The sequence below is a fragment of the Zootermopsis nevadensis genome, unplaced genomic scaffold (assembly GCF_977971745.1).
Source record: "Zootermopsis nevadensis isolate Lab colony 2312 unplaced genomic scaffold, Znev_1.0 Znev_ptg000050l, whole genome shotgun sequence".
NCBI lineage: Eukaryota > Metazoa > Arthropoda > Insecta > Blattodea > Termopsidae > Zootermopsis > Zootermopsis nevadensis.
The window spans coordinates 5159681-5175091 of record NW_028259182.1 but is presented as its reverse complement, the minus strand read 5'-3'; the positions used below and the strand labels follow the sequence as shown (position 1 = coordinate 5175091).

The following is a 15411-nucleotide window of genomic DNA, read 5'->3' as shown; positions in this document are numbered from 1 at the left end:
AATTACAAAACCTCTTGTACTCACAACCAACCACATATTAGGATCTGTTCTGTACAAACAGAAGTCCCGTGCACCCGTAAGTTCCACCCACATTCTGCCCATAATTCACTTTGTGTAGCTTATACTATTCTATGAACAGATCAACATAGAGTTTTCCAGACTAAATTACTTGTGAGATTGAGGTTTTCAAGACAGTGACAATGATGGTGACGTTCTTTTGGATTCTGGTGCTGCGTAGACTGGTCGGTAGGTGCAACATTTCGGAGAAGTGCACTGCCTCCGTCTTCAGCTTTGAAGGCAGAGGCAGTGCACTTTCCCAAAGCAATGGCTTATGCCAGCCAGTCCACATGGTGTCAGAACCCCCAAAAAACATCATCTACATTAGTTTTAATTTATGTACATGCACTATCAACCTAAAGATCACCTATATGACTTGTAGACTGGCAATGTGTATGGGATAATACGTAGTCTCCTCGACCAATACACAAACAAGCGATTAAGAAACGATCAGTTTCAGATATCGCTCAGTCTAGTCCACATCACCATGAACTCTTTTCTTAAGATATATTTTACTTTGGTCTTCCAGGTGGACATTTTCCAAGATCCTCCTAACTCCAGTACATGCCCAATGTATCTGAATTATCCAAAGAGAACTATAAGATCTTCATTTTGTAATTTTATTTTATTATCCTAACCATTTGTTTTGATACTAATGAGTCTGACATTTGATAATACATTCTTGCATATCACTTACATGACCTCTGCGTGTCCCGTGTTCAGAAATATCTTTACAATCAGTCACTGATATGTCTGCAGAGCAAGGACATAATATTTTTGGTAAATGTACACTCGGACAAATTAGCTTCATGCCTGGACCTGACTACACTTTCATGGCCCAAATTTGATAACTATGAACCTGAAGTATTCTGATCGTACTGAATCATCATGGTGAAAATTACCATTTTGCCTCTGACTGGTTGGTGTGAAAATGATCCGTGTTAACTGAAGTATTTGATGGGTGATGCCAACAACTGCATCTGCTATTGAACATCTCACTGTCACAGCATGAAGGGGACAGGAATAGTAAGGAACATGATATGATCCTAGCACTGGCCTTAAAAGACCAATGAATTTAAATAACAAAAATATACATTTCAGAAATCAATGGAAATCCTTTATAGGGTTCTTATGCCACTATCTGCATAGTGCTGTTTATTGTCATTATTTTGCTGCCATTCATTCGTAACAAAGACAAGTAAAGTGGTATCATTAATACAACAATTTCTGTTGGTCCCACTGTCAGTGTGGTAAACTGGATGTTCCAGACTGCAGGCTTGAAAATGTTGGCAATGAAACGCCTTCAGAATTAGAAGTTGATTCTTCAAGTTCTGGTGTCTGATCAATAAACAGAAGACCCTCAGGGCTAAAATGTGTGCTGAAGAGTTCTGTGGAGTTCTTGTGCTCAATTGCTTCTGTATTAAACTCTGAATTTAGGGCCACAAACTGGGATGTGTGATCAGAAACTTTGTCTGCTGGGTTTAGTAATACAGTGTCTATTGATGACAAAGGATTTCCAGAGTTTGATAGACCATCGTGCTGAAGAATTGTTTCAAGGAACTTTGAATCGTGAGAAGCCACCAATACTTCTCCACTCTCTGGGACGTACTGCGATCTGTCACGCTGCTCAGACACTAGTGGAACACCATAAGATGCTGTGACCTGTTTCCCCAACATCATATTAGAGAGTTGACTTTTTCTTACAATAGAACTGTCAAAACTTGGTGACGTGGAAAGACATCCTGCAACGGCATCCTCTTCTTCGTGTCTCTTCCGATGAAGGTTGAGGTTTCCAGTCTGTGAGAAGAGTTTTCCACAGCGAGTACATTCATATGGTCGCTCTCCTGTGTGACTTCTGTAATGACGATGTAATTTATATACAGTGGCAAACTGCTTTCCACAGCGATCACATCCATAGTCACCATTTTTTGCTGCAGGTGAGGAAGTTGATGAAGGAGACACATGCAAACTGAGGATATGAGATCGAAGAGATACCCTAAACCGGAACGTCTGGCCACAGTGCGGGCATTTATGTGGATTAAGGCCAGAATGACTCTGAACATGTAACTTTAAACTGGAGCTCTGGCTGAACCCCGTACCACACACCTCACAGAGAAATGGTTTTGCTCCACTGTGTACAAGGTGGTGCCTTGCCAAATGGCCGTTGGAACGGAACGACTTGGAGCAGACTTCGCACACGTATGCTTTGCGACCACACGGAGAGCTGCCGTCATCATTTGGGGAACCTTTTAGCTTGTTAGCGGAGTGACAACCATTGCACCATACGGTGTTTGCAACTTCTCCTATGCTACTTGTCCGAAGGAACTGCGCCAGTTCACCCTGCTGACCGCACGCTCGACAGCGACAGATTACAGTGCCAATGCCGTGCGTTACCATGTGCAATGTCGTGTGACTGACCACTTCCAGGTAAGTCCGACACAACATGCATTCCACTTTGCCATCAGGTCCTATGTTGACTGTAACTACGGAGTCATCTTGCCCACAGCCAAGTGAAGTTTTGTTAGGGTGAAATGTAGTTCCTGCTACAGTCAACTCAACCTTACTTTTAACCGACACCTCCTGAAAATATATAGTGTTTAATTCTGGTGAAGTGGTTTAGCATACAAATATAAAATTTGCTGAATTTAATGAACGAAAGCAGTTACAGCAATGAAATAATTTGTGACATGTACAGAAACATTTCAAGTTTACTGCCACGTGCAGCAGTTCACTTCCTGATTATCACACTGCTACCATTGCCCTAAGTGTAAAATCTGCTGTAACAGTGTCACGGTACTTACATGAATAGGGTTTCCCACTGATTCTTTTCTACTTTCAAATTTTTAAAGCAATGAAGATAATTTACTCACCTGAGAAAACTCAAATTTTTCTTCCCGAAGTCTCTTTTGCACATCTTGGACCATGTTACAGAACTCTGTGAAATTGTTTAACACTCTTTCACAGTCGGTACAGATGAATTTTGGAAGACCATCTCCAGCCACAATATGAACAACCTGAAGACATATGACATTCTAAAAATAAAGATACAAACAGACTTCATTTTAGTTTGACTTAAGTAATGTGATAAAGTTAGCAATATACACAATTTAAGATATCGCCATAATCAAACTACTGCTATGACAAGCAACAGTGAATGTGGATCCTAACCATTTAATTCGGCCTCAGTGTAGGACTATGACTCAAGATCATGCAAAATGAAATTCTTAGCATTGTAATCCTTAACAAAGAACTAACTGTACCTACAAAGACATTTATCATATGACACAACAAAAATAAATGTAGTTTTGATAAAGACTAATTTTACACACACTTGATATTCATGATAATAAGGTAGTTTGTCAGTATAGCCACAGGTCCAAAGATTAACTAATTATGAAACATAACGTAGTAAAATAAATGTCAAGACATAGTTTATGAATATCAAAAATTGTTTCTTGTATTCTTTCCCCTGTAAAATATGAATATTTACACATAGAGGTTTCACTGTGGCAATGACATTGTAAACTATTTCTGTAGCTACTAATAATGTTCTTGTGCTTTATAACAAAAACAAAGTACCTAGTCACATTCACCTCTTTAGGTAAGTGTTTGCTGATTTTCAATAACAGTCCTTCACGTTTCGCTGAAGCACTGTACACATTTAGTCCTTGTGATTTGTTGAAACCACATAAACGACATTTGTTTGATGAAAAACCTTTCCGTATCATTCCAATTTGTAGCTGAGTATTACTATTGATAATTTGCACTGTTTGGCTGCAAAATAAAAGTGAAATTTAATGCCCATTCTTCCAACTATTACAACAGAAAATGGAATCCTTGGGATGGAACCGTGATTACAGCTTTATTTCATGGGGACATAAACTGTTATAGTGCAATCTATATGCCACATTACTAATAATTACTACACTCACACTGAACTGGATTGAGATTATCTTTGATACAAACGAAGAGACAAAATTGAAATATATTCCGAGTATGGCACCATCTGTTGCTTACACCAACAGAAAATAGAACTATTAAGACATTTAAACGGGTCTAATATGGTTCAACTGAATTAAGAATGCATACATTTTCAGCGCTTTATTTTGACATAAGCTACTATCACTGTTTCACCAAATCGGTGTACATTTGATTAATACATATTCGTTCTTACAGAGAATTCATGTGTAAAAGTACAATTATTACTGATAAATTTGTAGTGGGAATGGCATCTCTCCAAAATTCGGACCTTGTATGTTGTGAGACAAGCTAAATATTTCATTGACTTTAAGTAAGAAACAACGGGTAAACTTGTACATAAGGTTAGACAACTTCATGGCAACTAACGACAATATCGGGCAAGCGCCATTACACCTTCACTGTTCTTTGCAGTTCACATAAAAGGTTATTACGTATAATTACACAGCTGTTTTTGTCCAGTTTATTTCAGAGACACATTATTTCGATAAATGATATTAGCTATTCTTTATATTAAACTCATTTTCATGAGTCATATGGACTCATACCATGGACAAAATACAACTTGGATCAAGCTATTCCAGAGAGGAAGTTCCATTTCGTGTTATAGGGAAATTCTTACGGGAATACTATTAAAATAAATAATAAGAGATATAAATAAGAGTATAATAGCATTAATCTGTACAGTAATTAGTATTAATCCATATTAATTTGTAATGATGAAAATTGTAACTAATCCTTGTCATATACATGTGTAAATTTGTGGAACACAGAGAAGTTTTATTGAAGTTACGTTGGACGTTGGTACCTTACTCGATTACAACGGGAAGGATTTGCAACGTTGTACTTTCGATCGTATTTGTCAGACAAAGACGCCAACGGAAGTGAAGCTCTGCCATTTTGTGGAGGTGGAGCTGTCGTAATTGTGATTGCTAGAAGTCGTATGGGTCTTGCACGAGGTCGTGGAAGAGGTAAATCAGGAATACCGAAAGGGAAAGGTCGTGGAATTATTATGAAGCCACCACCATTAATGGGACGCCTTGCTCCACCACCCCCGGACATGTTAAGACCGCGAGGAATGCCGGTGCCTCCTCCAGGGTTGTTGCCAAGAATGCGACCGCCGCCACCAGGCATGAGATCTCCAAGGTTGTTGCCACCGCCTCCAGGGCCACGACGACCACCATTGCCACCATTTATGCCACCGCCTCCAAGTGGCCCACATCCTTTTCCACCAGCCATGCCAAGGCCACCGATGCCTTTACTGAGACCCAGGCCAGGGCATAGGCTTCCACCACCACCACCACCTCCACCAGGTCTTAGGCCAATTCCTCCACTTGGTGTTGGTCCACCAATGAGAGGTATGGGAAGGCTTGGGCGTGGTGGTAAGAGGATAGGACCACCACCCAAAGGGAAAGCAAAAGGGAAGAAGACTAATACTGGAGAGGTAAGTATGATTTTTGACTGTTCATTTTGTTTAATAGTATGATTGCCATTTTGCGTTAATTCTGTTGAAATTGTGGTACAGTTATAGGGATTGGGTGTATTAAAATATATGTGTTAACAGTACACACGTTTTGCAACATTCCAACACAGAACCATAAGTATGTGCACTTGAACACAGATAACCTCACGTAGAGTAATGTTCTTGTGTTTGAACTGAAATCCTGTTTGAAATATAACAAATTTGTTTCGTACAGATGTGTCTGTTTCCAGGAAAATTATATTATTTTAATTAGTTATAATGAATCCCCTTATGATTGAACATAAATGCCATTACTGGAACTTATTTAGTATATCCATTGCTGTATTTGATGGGAATTTCATGCAGCAGGGTTTGAAATCTGTGATCACCCGCCCAGGAAGAAAAGATGTTTGCATTATTACAAACTTTCGTGTAGAATTTCCCAAAATTACAGCATTGTGCTCTCTTGACACATTAAGCACTGTGCAACTTACATTGTCATCAGCCAGTAATAATATAAGGTTTGGCTGCTTGGCATGGAATGTCATGCCAGTAAGCAGAAGCAATTGTAGCAGATTGTTACAAGAGATGAGCTGAACAGTTTGGAGAGAGATGGAAGGTCAAAGGCAGTAGAAGCATTTTCCAGTTAAAATAAAAATTGTGCAGATGTTTTGGGAAGAAAGCTTAAAACCCTTCATATGCAGTATTATATAAAAGTATTATAAAACCACGTACTGGCACTCACTGTTTCCTGGCTTGTTACACTGTTTAGTCTTGTAGATTTATTTATTTATAGTTTATTTAGCAATGCTGTTTTAGTAGCTCAGACTGTTTAGCATCAAAGTCTTGTAGAAGAAGGTAAACTACTACCAGATTACATAGTGCTGAAACCCAGAAAGCAGCCATATTTAAAGACCTAAGGAACTGTGGTATGAGGTTTACAGAAATTAATATAAATATTTTGTATTCTCCTCTTGAATGAAGTCCCCTTTTTGAAAGAAGACTGGTGAAGTACCTTTCCCACGACTTGGTTTATTCTTTGGTCACCAAAGCGGTAATTGTTGAATTGTTTCTGTTCCACAAGAGAACTGAAAGGGCCTGAGAATTTTAAAGAAGTTTTGAAGTTCTGTATCTTGAGTTTTAGGAATTATGGATGTTGTTAGACATGTCAGTTGCTGCCAGAGAAAGGGAGGTTTTGGGATTAACCACTTGTGTGAGAGGCCATGGGAAACTTCATTTTGCATGACTGGTTCTGTAAAGGTTCACAGTGATTCATTGGTCTTGTGAGGGTTTGAAAGCGTTCGTGAATTGTAATGTTGGAAATTGACGGTGAATTTTTATCTGTTTGTGACCAAAATTATACTACATAGTATTGTAGTACTCATAAATCTTGTAAAGACATTATTGAAGACTGGTCACTTGTGGTAAGAATTGACCAAATGTGGTTTTCCATAAACTTCTATAAAACATCAACATGTAAGAGGTTCTGTTGCTATAAATGGGCAAATTTCTTGAGTGCTTATAAGAATGCATGTGTATTCTGATCGTTACACGCACATTGTGATATAATACAGATTCATAAAAGTTTTATGCAATTTAGAGGAAATAAGAAAATGATTTGTGCACTCCTTATTTTGAGCTACAAGCTTTAGTCGGCTGTTTTTGATGAGTAAAGCCTGCTTTTATGACCACTAAATGTGTGTTGCCTCATTCTTATGATGGTTATCCAAGGACAAACAAATTAAACATCAAAAATTTCTATATCTTTATTCACATTTTGTTTCTGTGTGTAAATTACGGAATTTGTGAACTGATACGATATAATTTCCTTTTCCAAAAATGGATTTGTTTTGAAGTGCATACTTACGTTAAAACATATTGATGGAAGTCATGCTTAAGAACTCTGTACATGAGCCCTTTTTTGCCATTCCAGAGACGTTGAGCTAAACAGAGTCTAAAATAGGAAAACTAATTTAAATGTCGTTTGTTGCCATTGTTGTCTCCATATTTTTGGGCGAATAGGTGCAGGAGAATGAACTCAATAAACCTTGGGTGACTGAGGCTATGAAAAATGAAATAATGAAAAAACATAAACTGTACCAGAAGGCAAAGAAAAGCAATGACGAGAGCGACTGGAAGGAGTTCAAGGAACAAAAGACTCGAGTCGCCACGATGATTCGTGAAGCTAAACTCGAGTATATAGGAAATCACCCGGAGGAGGTAAGATTTATTGTTGCAGTATGTCTTGAGATCACCCTTGTTTACTTTAAAAATGGGGACATTTGGGGTCCATTGCCACAAAGTTTCCCTATGAAATTGTTTGTTCATATTTTGAGCACTATTCGTTTTTATATAACATTATTTTCCAAACTTGAGTCATGCCTGTAAAATAGTATGCACTAAATCCTAACATTGCTTTACGGCATGATCTTGTTTTTACATAAATGAATGCGTCATGGCACAATTGAAACGGTGTTCAGCACAGACAATATTTGCGTGTTTATGCTACATGTGTCATGACCTGAGTTTGGGAAGTACTGTAAAATGTCTATTAATCATTTTGGTTTGTAATTAATATTTTAAACAACTTAATTGGTTTCTATTTCCATTTACTCAGTATGAAACCTAAACTTACCATTCAGCATTAATATTATTGAAGCTTATTGCATAATCTTTGCTAATGGGTTTATGGTGCTTATGTGTGCCAGTATATTGTATGTCCCGTCAGTTTCATCATATATTGCCTTCCTATTTGTCATGCCCTTTCTGAATCAGAACAGTGCTTTTTGAAATGAAATTATTGATCACTCAAAATAATCCATATTTTTTCACATGGGATTTAATTCCAGGACGTTGATAAAATCATGGCAGAAGTCAACAATAAAGGAAAGAAGTGATGAGGAAATTTTGCTGGGCCCCACAGTGTACCCCGTTTCTTATCATATCCATCCGTCACGTTTCGTTTAGTGATAATTGATGTTTCATATATCGTAATGTTTAATGTTAGCTTTCTAAAGAACACTGTTATATGTGTCTGATAACTGTGCAGTGAGTAGGACATTTCAAACACATAACAAGAAACAGTTCATCCATTTATTTTAACAGACATTCTCTCCTTAATTTGAGAACATTAATGCACTAAGTAGATCCGCTTACCCAAAACAAAATGTACGGTATTTCTGATATAATTATATCTAACTGCTAGATTGTGTCTGTGTCTTATACATGCATTTGTGGCATCAGCAGACAGTTGTGCAATATACATCGGATGCTTAGTGACATCTGGTAAAATTCTGTTAGACGTAGGCTCATGTGATGAGTATGTAGTTGGAAATTCAGTGTAATCGTGACCTTACGAAACGTAGTAATCGGCCTGACTGCAGTCCTCAAGGCTGAACATTGGATTACTTCACATGTTGGATGAAATAATTGTATTGAGATTATAAAAATGTCACGGTGGGTAAGTGGATAGTAAAAGCATTTTGTGGCCTGTTTGTGGCGCATCTTAGTATTATGTCTTTTCAAAATCTTCACTGACTCTCAGTGTTGTTGTACTTCAAAATTTAAAATTCTAACCAACTTAAGAGTAAATGAAATGAAATACATTTAATTTCTACCTTATCTGGCTTAGTGGTAACTACATAATCAGATTGACAGATATCTCAAGTACTGTGTGCTAAGATAAGTTTTAACAGTTTTGTGTGTTAGTTGCTACAGGCTTTTCATGTATGGGATGTACATTATACCCAGAAGTGGTTTATACCTTCTGTGTTTATTGATCCAGTCTTAAGAGAATAAAAACATTTATGTGGAACTTCTAAATTGTTTTAGTAATTCTCTGTACCATTCAAAATTGTATGTTTTGCTTCCATGCCTGTCAGTTTTCTTGTTACTTTATAATTTAGTTTATGTGACATAAATTGCTGTTTGTACAATTGTGAAAAGGTAATCTTTTGATTGTATTTTCTGTGAATATCATTATGGACTGCTGTTTGAACGTAATTAAAAATTTTCTCTGTCTGGCATTTGCAAATATATTTTAATACTGACAATTGTTACTGAAGAAAACTCTTTGGAGAACAGAGCATACATGTCTTGGACATGAGGCAGTCTGTACCTTTACGTCAGCAAATGATGTGCGTACTGGAGTGTCCACAGTAAGTTAATTTTCCTACTTCACTGATTTCATCATGTTTAAAGCAAAAGTTTTCAAAATTCTGAAGTAATGTTGTAAGAAGTAGGGAATGTTAAATCAGAATTAGTTACAACATAACTGTTGCATGTGAATACTCTTAAACGAGTACTGAACTTAGTCATAGTGGTTGTCAGTAAGTTTGTCACTTGTGTTGTGATACAAGCCTTCCAAAATAATGAGTTGTACTTAAATTTCTTTCATGTAATGTTATGAAAAGTATACCAGTTTATAAATTGTGATCAGGAGGTTATAGAGTTTATTTACAGTATTTACATTCACGTCAACTGTCATGGCACAGTTGGGTCCAGCTAGCCTATGTGATTCCCGTCTGTGGATGTCTGATGTTTAATTATTCTATCGCCAGCAATGAAAGGTATAAAACAAATAATGAAAAATCCATTAATTATTTTTCAAACAATGAAAAGTCTGTAGATAAAAGGTCAATTTGGCTTTGAAGTTGGCTGCATTTTTCCACCTCTAACAGAAGATAATTTTTCCTAAAAGTTCTAAATTTTAAATCTGTTATGAGGACTACATATCGAATCTTTTTAAAACTGCTTTTATGTCCATGTCATTGTTCTGTTGTGTTTACCAGTATCATGCTTTTAACGTTGGATGCATTAGTGCAATGCAAAGAAGAGGTGTGCTAGATTAGGTGAGAGAATGTAATTCTTTTTATTACAGTTTTGGGATGTCTTTGCTTAGTAAAGTAATGATCAGTTTTGGTCAAAGTTTATGCATATTCACGTTCTAGCTCCAGCAGATTGAAGTGCTGTGATGCTACTTCCTGTTACTTGGGTGTAAATATTGACACCTCTAGTCATGCAGTTAAAAGTGAGTTTACTGCTGACATGTACAAGCCCACTTCTCTCTTTTTTTTTTAACTGGGGATGAAATTAGAATTGTGGGTACATGTCAGTTAAATATCGAGGAGTAGTGGTAGGACGATGTTTGTTTCATATCTGTTAAACCTATTTTGTTGGGCCCCTGCAGGGAAAAGAGCATTACTGTGAAACGTGTGATCGAGAGTTCAAGAATGTGTCCAAACTGGCCGAACATGTTAAGGAGCATCGTATATGTGGCCTGGATGGCTGTCAGTTTGTGGCACACCCCAAGGTTATATTAAAACATGTACAATTTCAGCATGATACAGGATTGTACAAAAAAATTGGCAGTCTTTACAGCCCTGAGGACATAGCGAAATGGATTTCAGAGAGGAAAAGGTGAGGAGGTGCTTATGTATTAATAGCTCTTGTTGTGATGTTATAACAGGTCTTTAAATGGGGAGAAACCTGCAACTCAAGAAGAAATTATTTATACAGAAGAGTTTAAAGACTGGGTATAACAAATGGAAGTTTTACTCATGCTTGCTTAGGAACTAACCCTGTTGCTATTCCATAATAACTTACTAACCACTGCCTCATTAATTAGAGAAATGTGGGGAGTGTTTGTCTCTAATGGATTCTACATACTATGTTAATAAAGGAATCTCGTGCCCAGGAATTAATTATGCCCACCATTTTGGTGAAAACATTGGTATCAGTTTTGATGCACGGGTTTAAACTCACCGAAGTATACATTCCTTTGACTGCAAAGATTGAGGAAGACAGTTCTCAGTGCATTCTGAGTCATATTTGATGAATTGTCATTTATATCTTATGGTTTTCATGGAGACATGAATTCAAGCAACATTAATTGTGTATATTATCATAACAACATATCAAATATTCAATTTGGTTGTCTTCTTGGTTTGCAGTTAGAGAACTTGGACATGACATAAGCTATTGATGGGGTGTCTTGTACAACTTTAAATTAGTTCACGTTCGAAGATGAACCCTAACCTCATATATTCACAACCAAATAAATTATAGATATTCACATAATGAAAACTGCACTGATTACAAAATTTCTTTGTTCATCCATGGCTTAGTACATACACGTACTCCTGTATAATGAAGCAAAACAAATTTTAGATGTTAATGCTTAACAGTGGTTACCTGAAATAGCATAATTTTGCAGTGTTTACAAGTCTGATCACAGATATTTTATTTCAGACATCAGAACAATGGCAGCTTTTGAATGAAAAGTCATATACCCAAAACATCCGTGTTTATTTAATTTGCAGAGTTTTTATGTATACCATCATCATAAATGATGTATTAATATGCTTGTAAAGTTATTCTATTGATTATCTAGCACAAAAGGTAAGTCTGTAAAAAAAATTTCTGGTTGGTCAGAAACATCTCAGCAGTAATAGGCACCTATTACTACTCATCTTTCCCATTGTAACATGTAACCCCACCAAAAATGATTTGTAGTATTCAACCACCTTTTTGGGTAACACATTCCATTAAAATTTGTGGGTATGTTTTGTTTTAATTCATAACCCAACTTAACAGGAAGCACATACGACCATTGATATACAATTGCATGCACAGAATTTGCTTGCAGATTCACGAGGTTTTAATATTTATGTAGGAAGGGTTAACAAATGTTAAGCGTGTATATCGCAGTAAAGAATTACTCTTATGTGAATGTTTTTTATTGGAAACTTATAACAAAATTTGTCTTTACCATGTTTATTTCATTTTAATTCCCAGTGCAACTGTTTACATTGTTCTTTATTATTCTCATTGCAAAGGGGATCAAAATTATTAAAGGAATTTCAAAGTATTTGTATATTTTCCATGGAAACGTATTCTTCTTTGTAGATTCTATCCTACCAAGGAGCATGTAGCGAGGAGAGAAGCTGAACAAGAGGAGAAACTGAAGAGGGGTGAAAGACTTGGTGAAAATAAGAATCGCTTTGGGAGAAATTCTGTGTCATTTAATTCAAGAGGAACTAGGGGTGCAAGTAGAGGTGAATGCTGTTACAGATCTGAATAATGTATTGCAGACTAAAGAAATTTTGTTTGGTGTGGCTGTCTCCTGAACACTATGCTGACAGACATTGTGCATGTGGTCTTGCAGGCTGATGATATAAGCCAGCAGGAAGGTGAGTCATCTCATTGAGATGTGTCAAAACAGCTGTGTTCAGGTGTTCTTCACCTGTCTTTATGTAGACTGACTTCCCTCCCTGTGCTGCTTTATCTTATCTTTTTGTTATTTGTGATTGTGGATGGTTGGATGATAAATGAATTTGAAGGGCTGTGGAAGGAAGTACCCGTGACCTGTTTTGAGGTACAATCCTTATATTTGCGTGGATGGCTGAGGAAAACGACAGAATAACGTCTGGATTGCTGATCTGTGGGCTGAGATTTGAACCCATGACCTCACCTAATGAAGCAGGGGTTGTAACAACTTGTCCATGACAATAATTTATTTACAGTAATGTTTTAAATTTTTTCTTCATTCCTGAGTAGTGTAATATTAAAATATGCTTGATGAAATGACTATTTTTGTTTAATATTTTATTCAAAATCTTCCAGGATTTGGGGGAAGAGGAAGGGGGCTTGAAAGAGGCAGAGGCAGATTTTCTTCTAGGTCATTTCCGCACGCAAGGAACATCTCTGGAAGAGTTGGTGAAACCAGCAAACAATCACGTTTCGAGATTGTTTGTGAAGATGATGAAGTGAACAGAAAACTTCCTGCATTCCCAGGCACAGGTAGTATATTAATATCCATAATGTAATTATGAACGTTGCGACTTAGGCAGCGCTTGGACTGATATTTTGTCCTTTGTTCTACTGTAGCAGCCTTTAGTGAAGCAGCCTCGTTGGTTGAAAACAGTAGCTCTGAAGAGGACCGGGGACAGTTCAGTGACTCTGAGTGGGAGACTCCAGGAAGTGTTACACCGTGTAATACACACATTCCAGTTATGAGCAAGGCTTTGAGCAGTCTTGTGGGGTTGTATGCATCAGATTCCTCAGGAGCAGAAGGTAAAATAATCCTTATTTTCCCTTATCATTTCTGAACCTGTACCCGCACTTGGAATGTCCCCTGTAAATGTGCTTGCCTCAGTTTGAAGCCTTTCTTTATAATTTATTATGCATTAGAGAAACTGTACTCTTTCTGTGCATGATTATTGCATGAATATAGTCATTGTTACCAGGTTTTAACATTTTCCAAAATTTTGTTTCAGATGAACAGAGCACAGTCCCTTCATTGTCTCTTGTTTCTCGCACCAAAACACAGTTGCGAATTTCTTGCAAAGATACGATGAATATTGGTGCAGCAGTTATTGAAAGCACTGGACCAGACATTTTGAACAAAATTACAGCAGAGAGGACAATTAATAAGGAACATTGTGTTACAAGTGGTTTAAAGTTGGATGACAGTGATAGTGGTCCTGAAGAAGCTCCAGTACTCCATGAAAGCAATGAAGTTCAAAAGAATAACACCAGTTCAGTTTCTATGTGCAATGAGAATGAAGAATGTCGCGAATACAAAGACGCCACTGAAAATACACGAAAGAGGAGGAGGCATCATAAACATAATTCATTCAAGAAAGTTAAGTCAGCTCCGACTGAGGAAAGGGAAAATGTGTGTAATGAAAGAAAAGGTTCCCGTAAATCTTCATATGTAAGGCGGAGGAAATTAACTCTGTTGGAGAAGGTAAATAAAGTAGTCATTGTGTCATGTAGGATATAAAGTAAGCATTTGTATTCCTGTATCAGAAATATTATCTGATCCATCCCACAGAAATGGTTAATTATATAAACTTATATGAAATGTGATGCTTTGCCGTGTTTGCCAGCCAGTTTAGTAAGATAGCAACACAGGTAATGGACGGGCTGATGTGCAGTATCGTTCACCTAAGATTTAAAATTCGTATCCAAAATATCTAAATGCTTGGGTCATGTAGGTCTGTTGATGTGCTAATACTACTATAAAAATTAATGCTTTTGTTTGTTATGGCGTTATTATCTCTTGTATAAGGCTATTGCAGTAATAACACATTTCTGTTTTTGTTATAGCTTTTGAGCCGTGAAATCCGACATGAGAGAAACATGATTCTGCAGTGTGTCAGATATGCCGTACATAATAATTTCTTTACTTCGGATGCAGATGTCATAGTCGAGAAAAGAAAACACGAGTTAAATCCACTTTTGCAGTGCATTCATTACATTGTGGACAGTAAATTTTTTTGCATGACTCAGAATCACCAGTCATTGGAGGCAGATTGTGATTCTTTCGATGACATGAAGGGAGCCATAAAAACTGAATGTGAATCTCAGAATAATGAAGTTGTTTGTAATTAAGTGAATAAAATACACAGTATGTACAACAAGGAAATGGTGTCTCTGTAAGTGAAATGCATATTAGAAATCCAGTTGGTATGTGAACAGCTCAAACATGTACACATTTTCTCTTAAACACCAAAGAGAAAATGTCAATTTACTTGTTTAGTTCAGTGATTGAAGCTTTTGTTAAGAAGTGGTCATCTCATTCATTAGTTGAATATACTAGATGTAATTTGCTGGTAATAGCATTTATATGAGTGTTCAGACAGAAGCCTGATATTTTGTGCTGTTTTTATTCTTAGTTTCTCTGGTGGATGTAATTGTCTGAGGTGTGTTACTGCAATACATGGTACAGAATTCCACAGACGTTTTTATGCTAGGATGTGCCAACCAGTTTGTGGAATTGTTGGGCTCTAATTTTAATGTTTTAGAATATTATCATAGTAGCTCTATAGTTTGCATTAATGAAACACATTTTTGACTTTGTGCATGAACTGCATAATCATATAACTTCAGGTAAATTACCTTTATGTGTG

General features: G+C 36.9%; 2 protein-coding genes across 10 annotated transcripts; one reads left to right on the top strand and one right to left on the bottom strand.

Annotated features, from left to right (window-relative positions):
* Window positions 1-663: 663 nt before the first annotated feature.
* LOC110833481 (uncharacterized) lies at window positions 664-4648 on the bottom strand. 9 transcript variants are annotated; one of them, XM_087360911.1, is made up of 5 exons: window positions 4264-4637; window positions 3990-4063; window positions 3651-3831; window positions 2928-3089; window positions 664-2637 (listed from the first exon to the last, which is right to left on the bottom strand). In XM_087360911.1, the coding sequence occupies exons 3-5, from the start codon at window positions 3783-3785 to the stop codon at window positions 1300-1302; spliced, it is 1635 nt and encodes a 544-aa protein (XP_087217037.1). In that variant the 5' UTR covers window positions 3786-3831; window positions 3990-4063; window positions 4264-4637; the 3' UTR covers window positions 664-1299. The 9 variants fall into 9 exon arrangements, with proteins under 9 accessions (XP_087217037.1, XP_087217035.1, XP_087217036.1 ...); XM_087360909.1 differs by lacking the exon at window positions 3990-4063 and having other exon boundaries at window positions 4584-4648; XM_087360910.1 differs by lacking the exon at window positions 3990-4063 and having other exon boundaries at window positions 4232-4637.
* A 201-nt stretch (window positions 4649-4849) lies between these two features.
* Window positions 4850-15237, top strand: Nufip (nuclear FMR1 interacting protein 1). Its single transcript, XM_022071575.2, has 8 exons — window positions 4850-5479; window positions 7520-7717; window positions 10686-10915; window positions 12404-12552; window positions 13121-13297; window positions 13385-13570; window positions 13774-14246; window positions 14609-15237. Exons 1-8 carry the CDS (start codon window positions 4979-4981, stop codon window positions 14891-14893), a joined length of 2199 nt encoding a protein of 732 aa, XP_021927267.2. The 5' UTR covers window positions 4850-4978; the 3' UTR covers window positions 14894-15237.
* The last annotated feature ends 174 nt before the right edge of the window (window positions 15238-15411 follow it).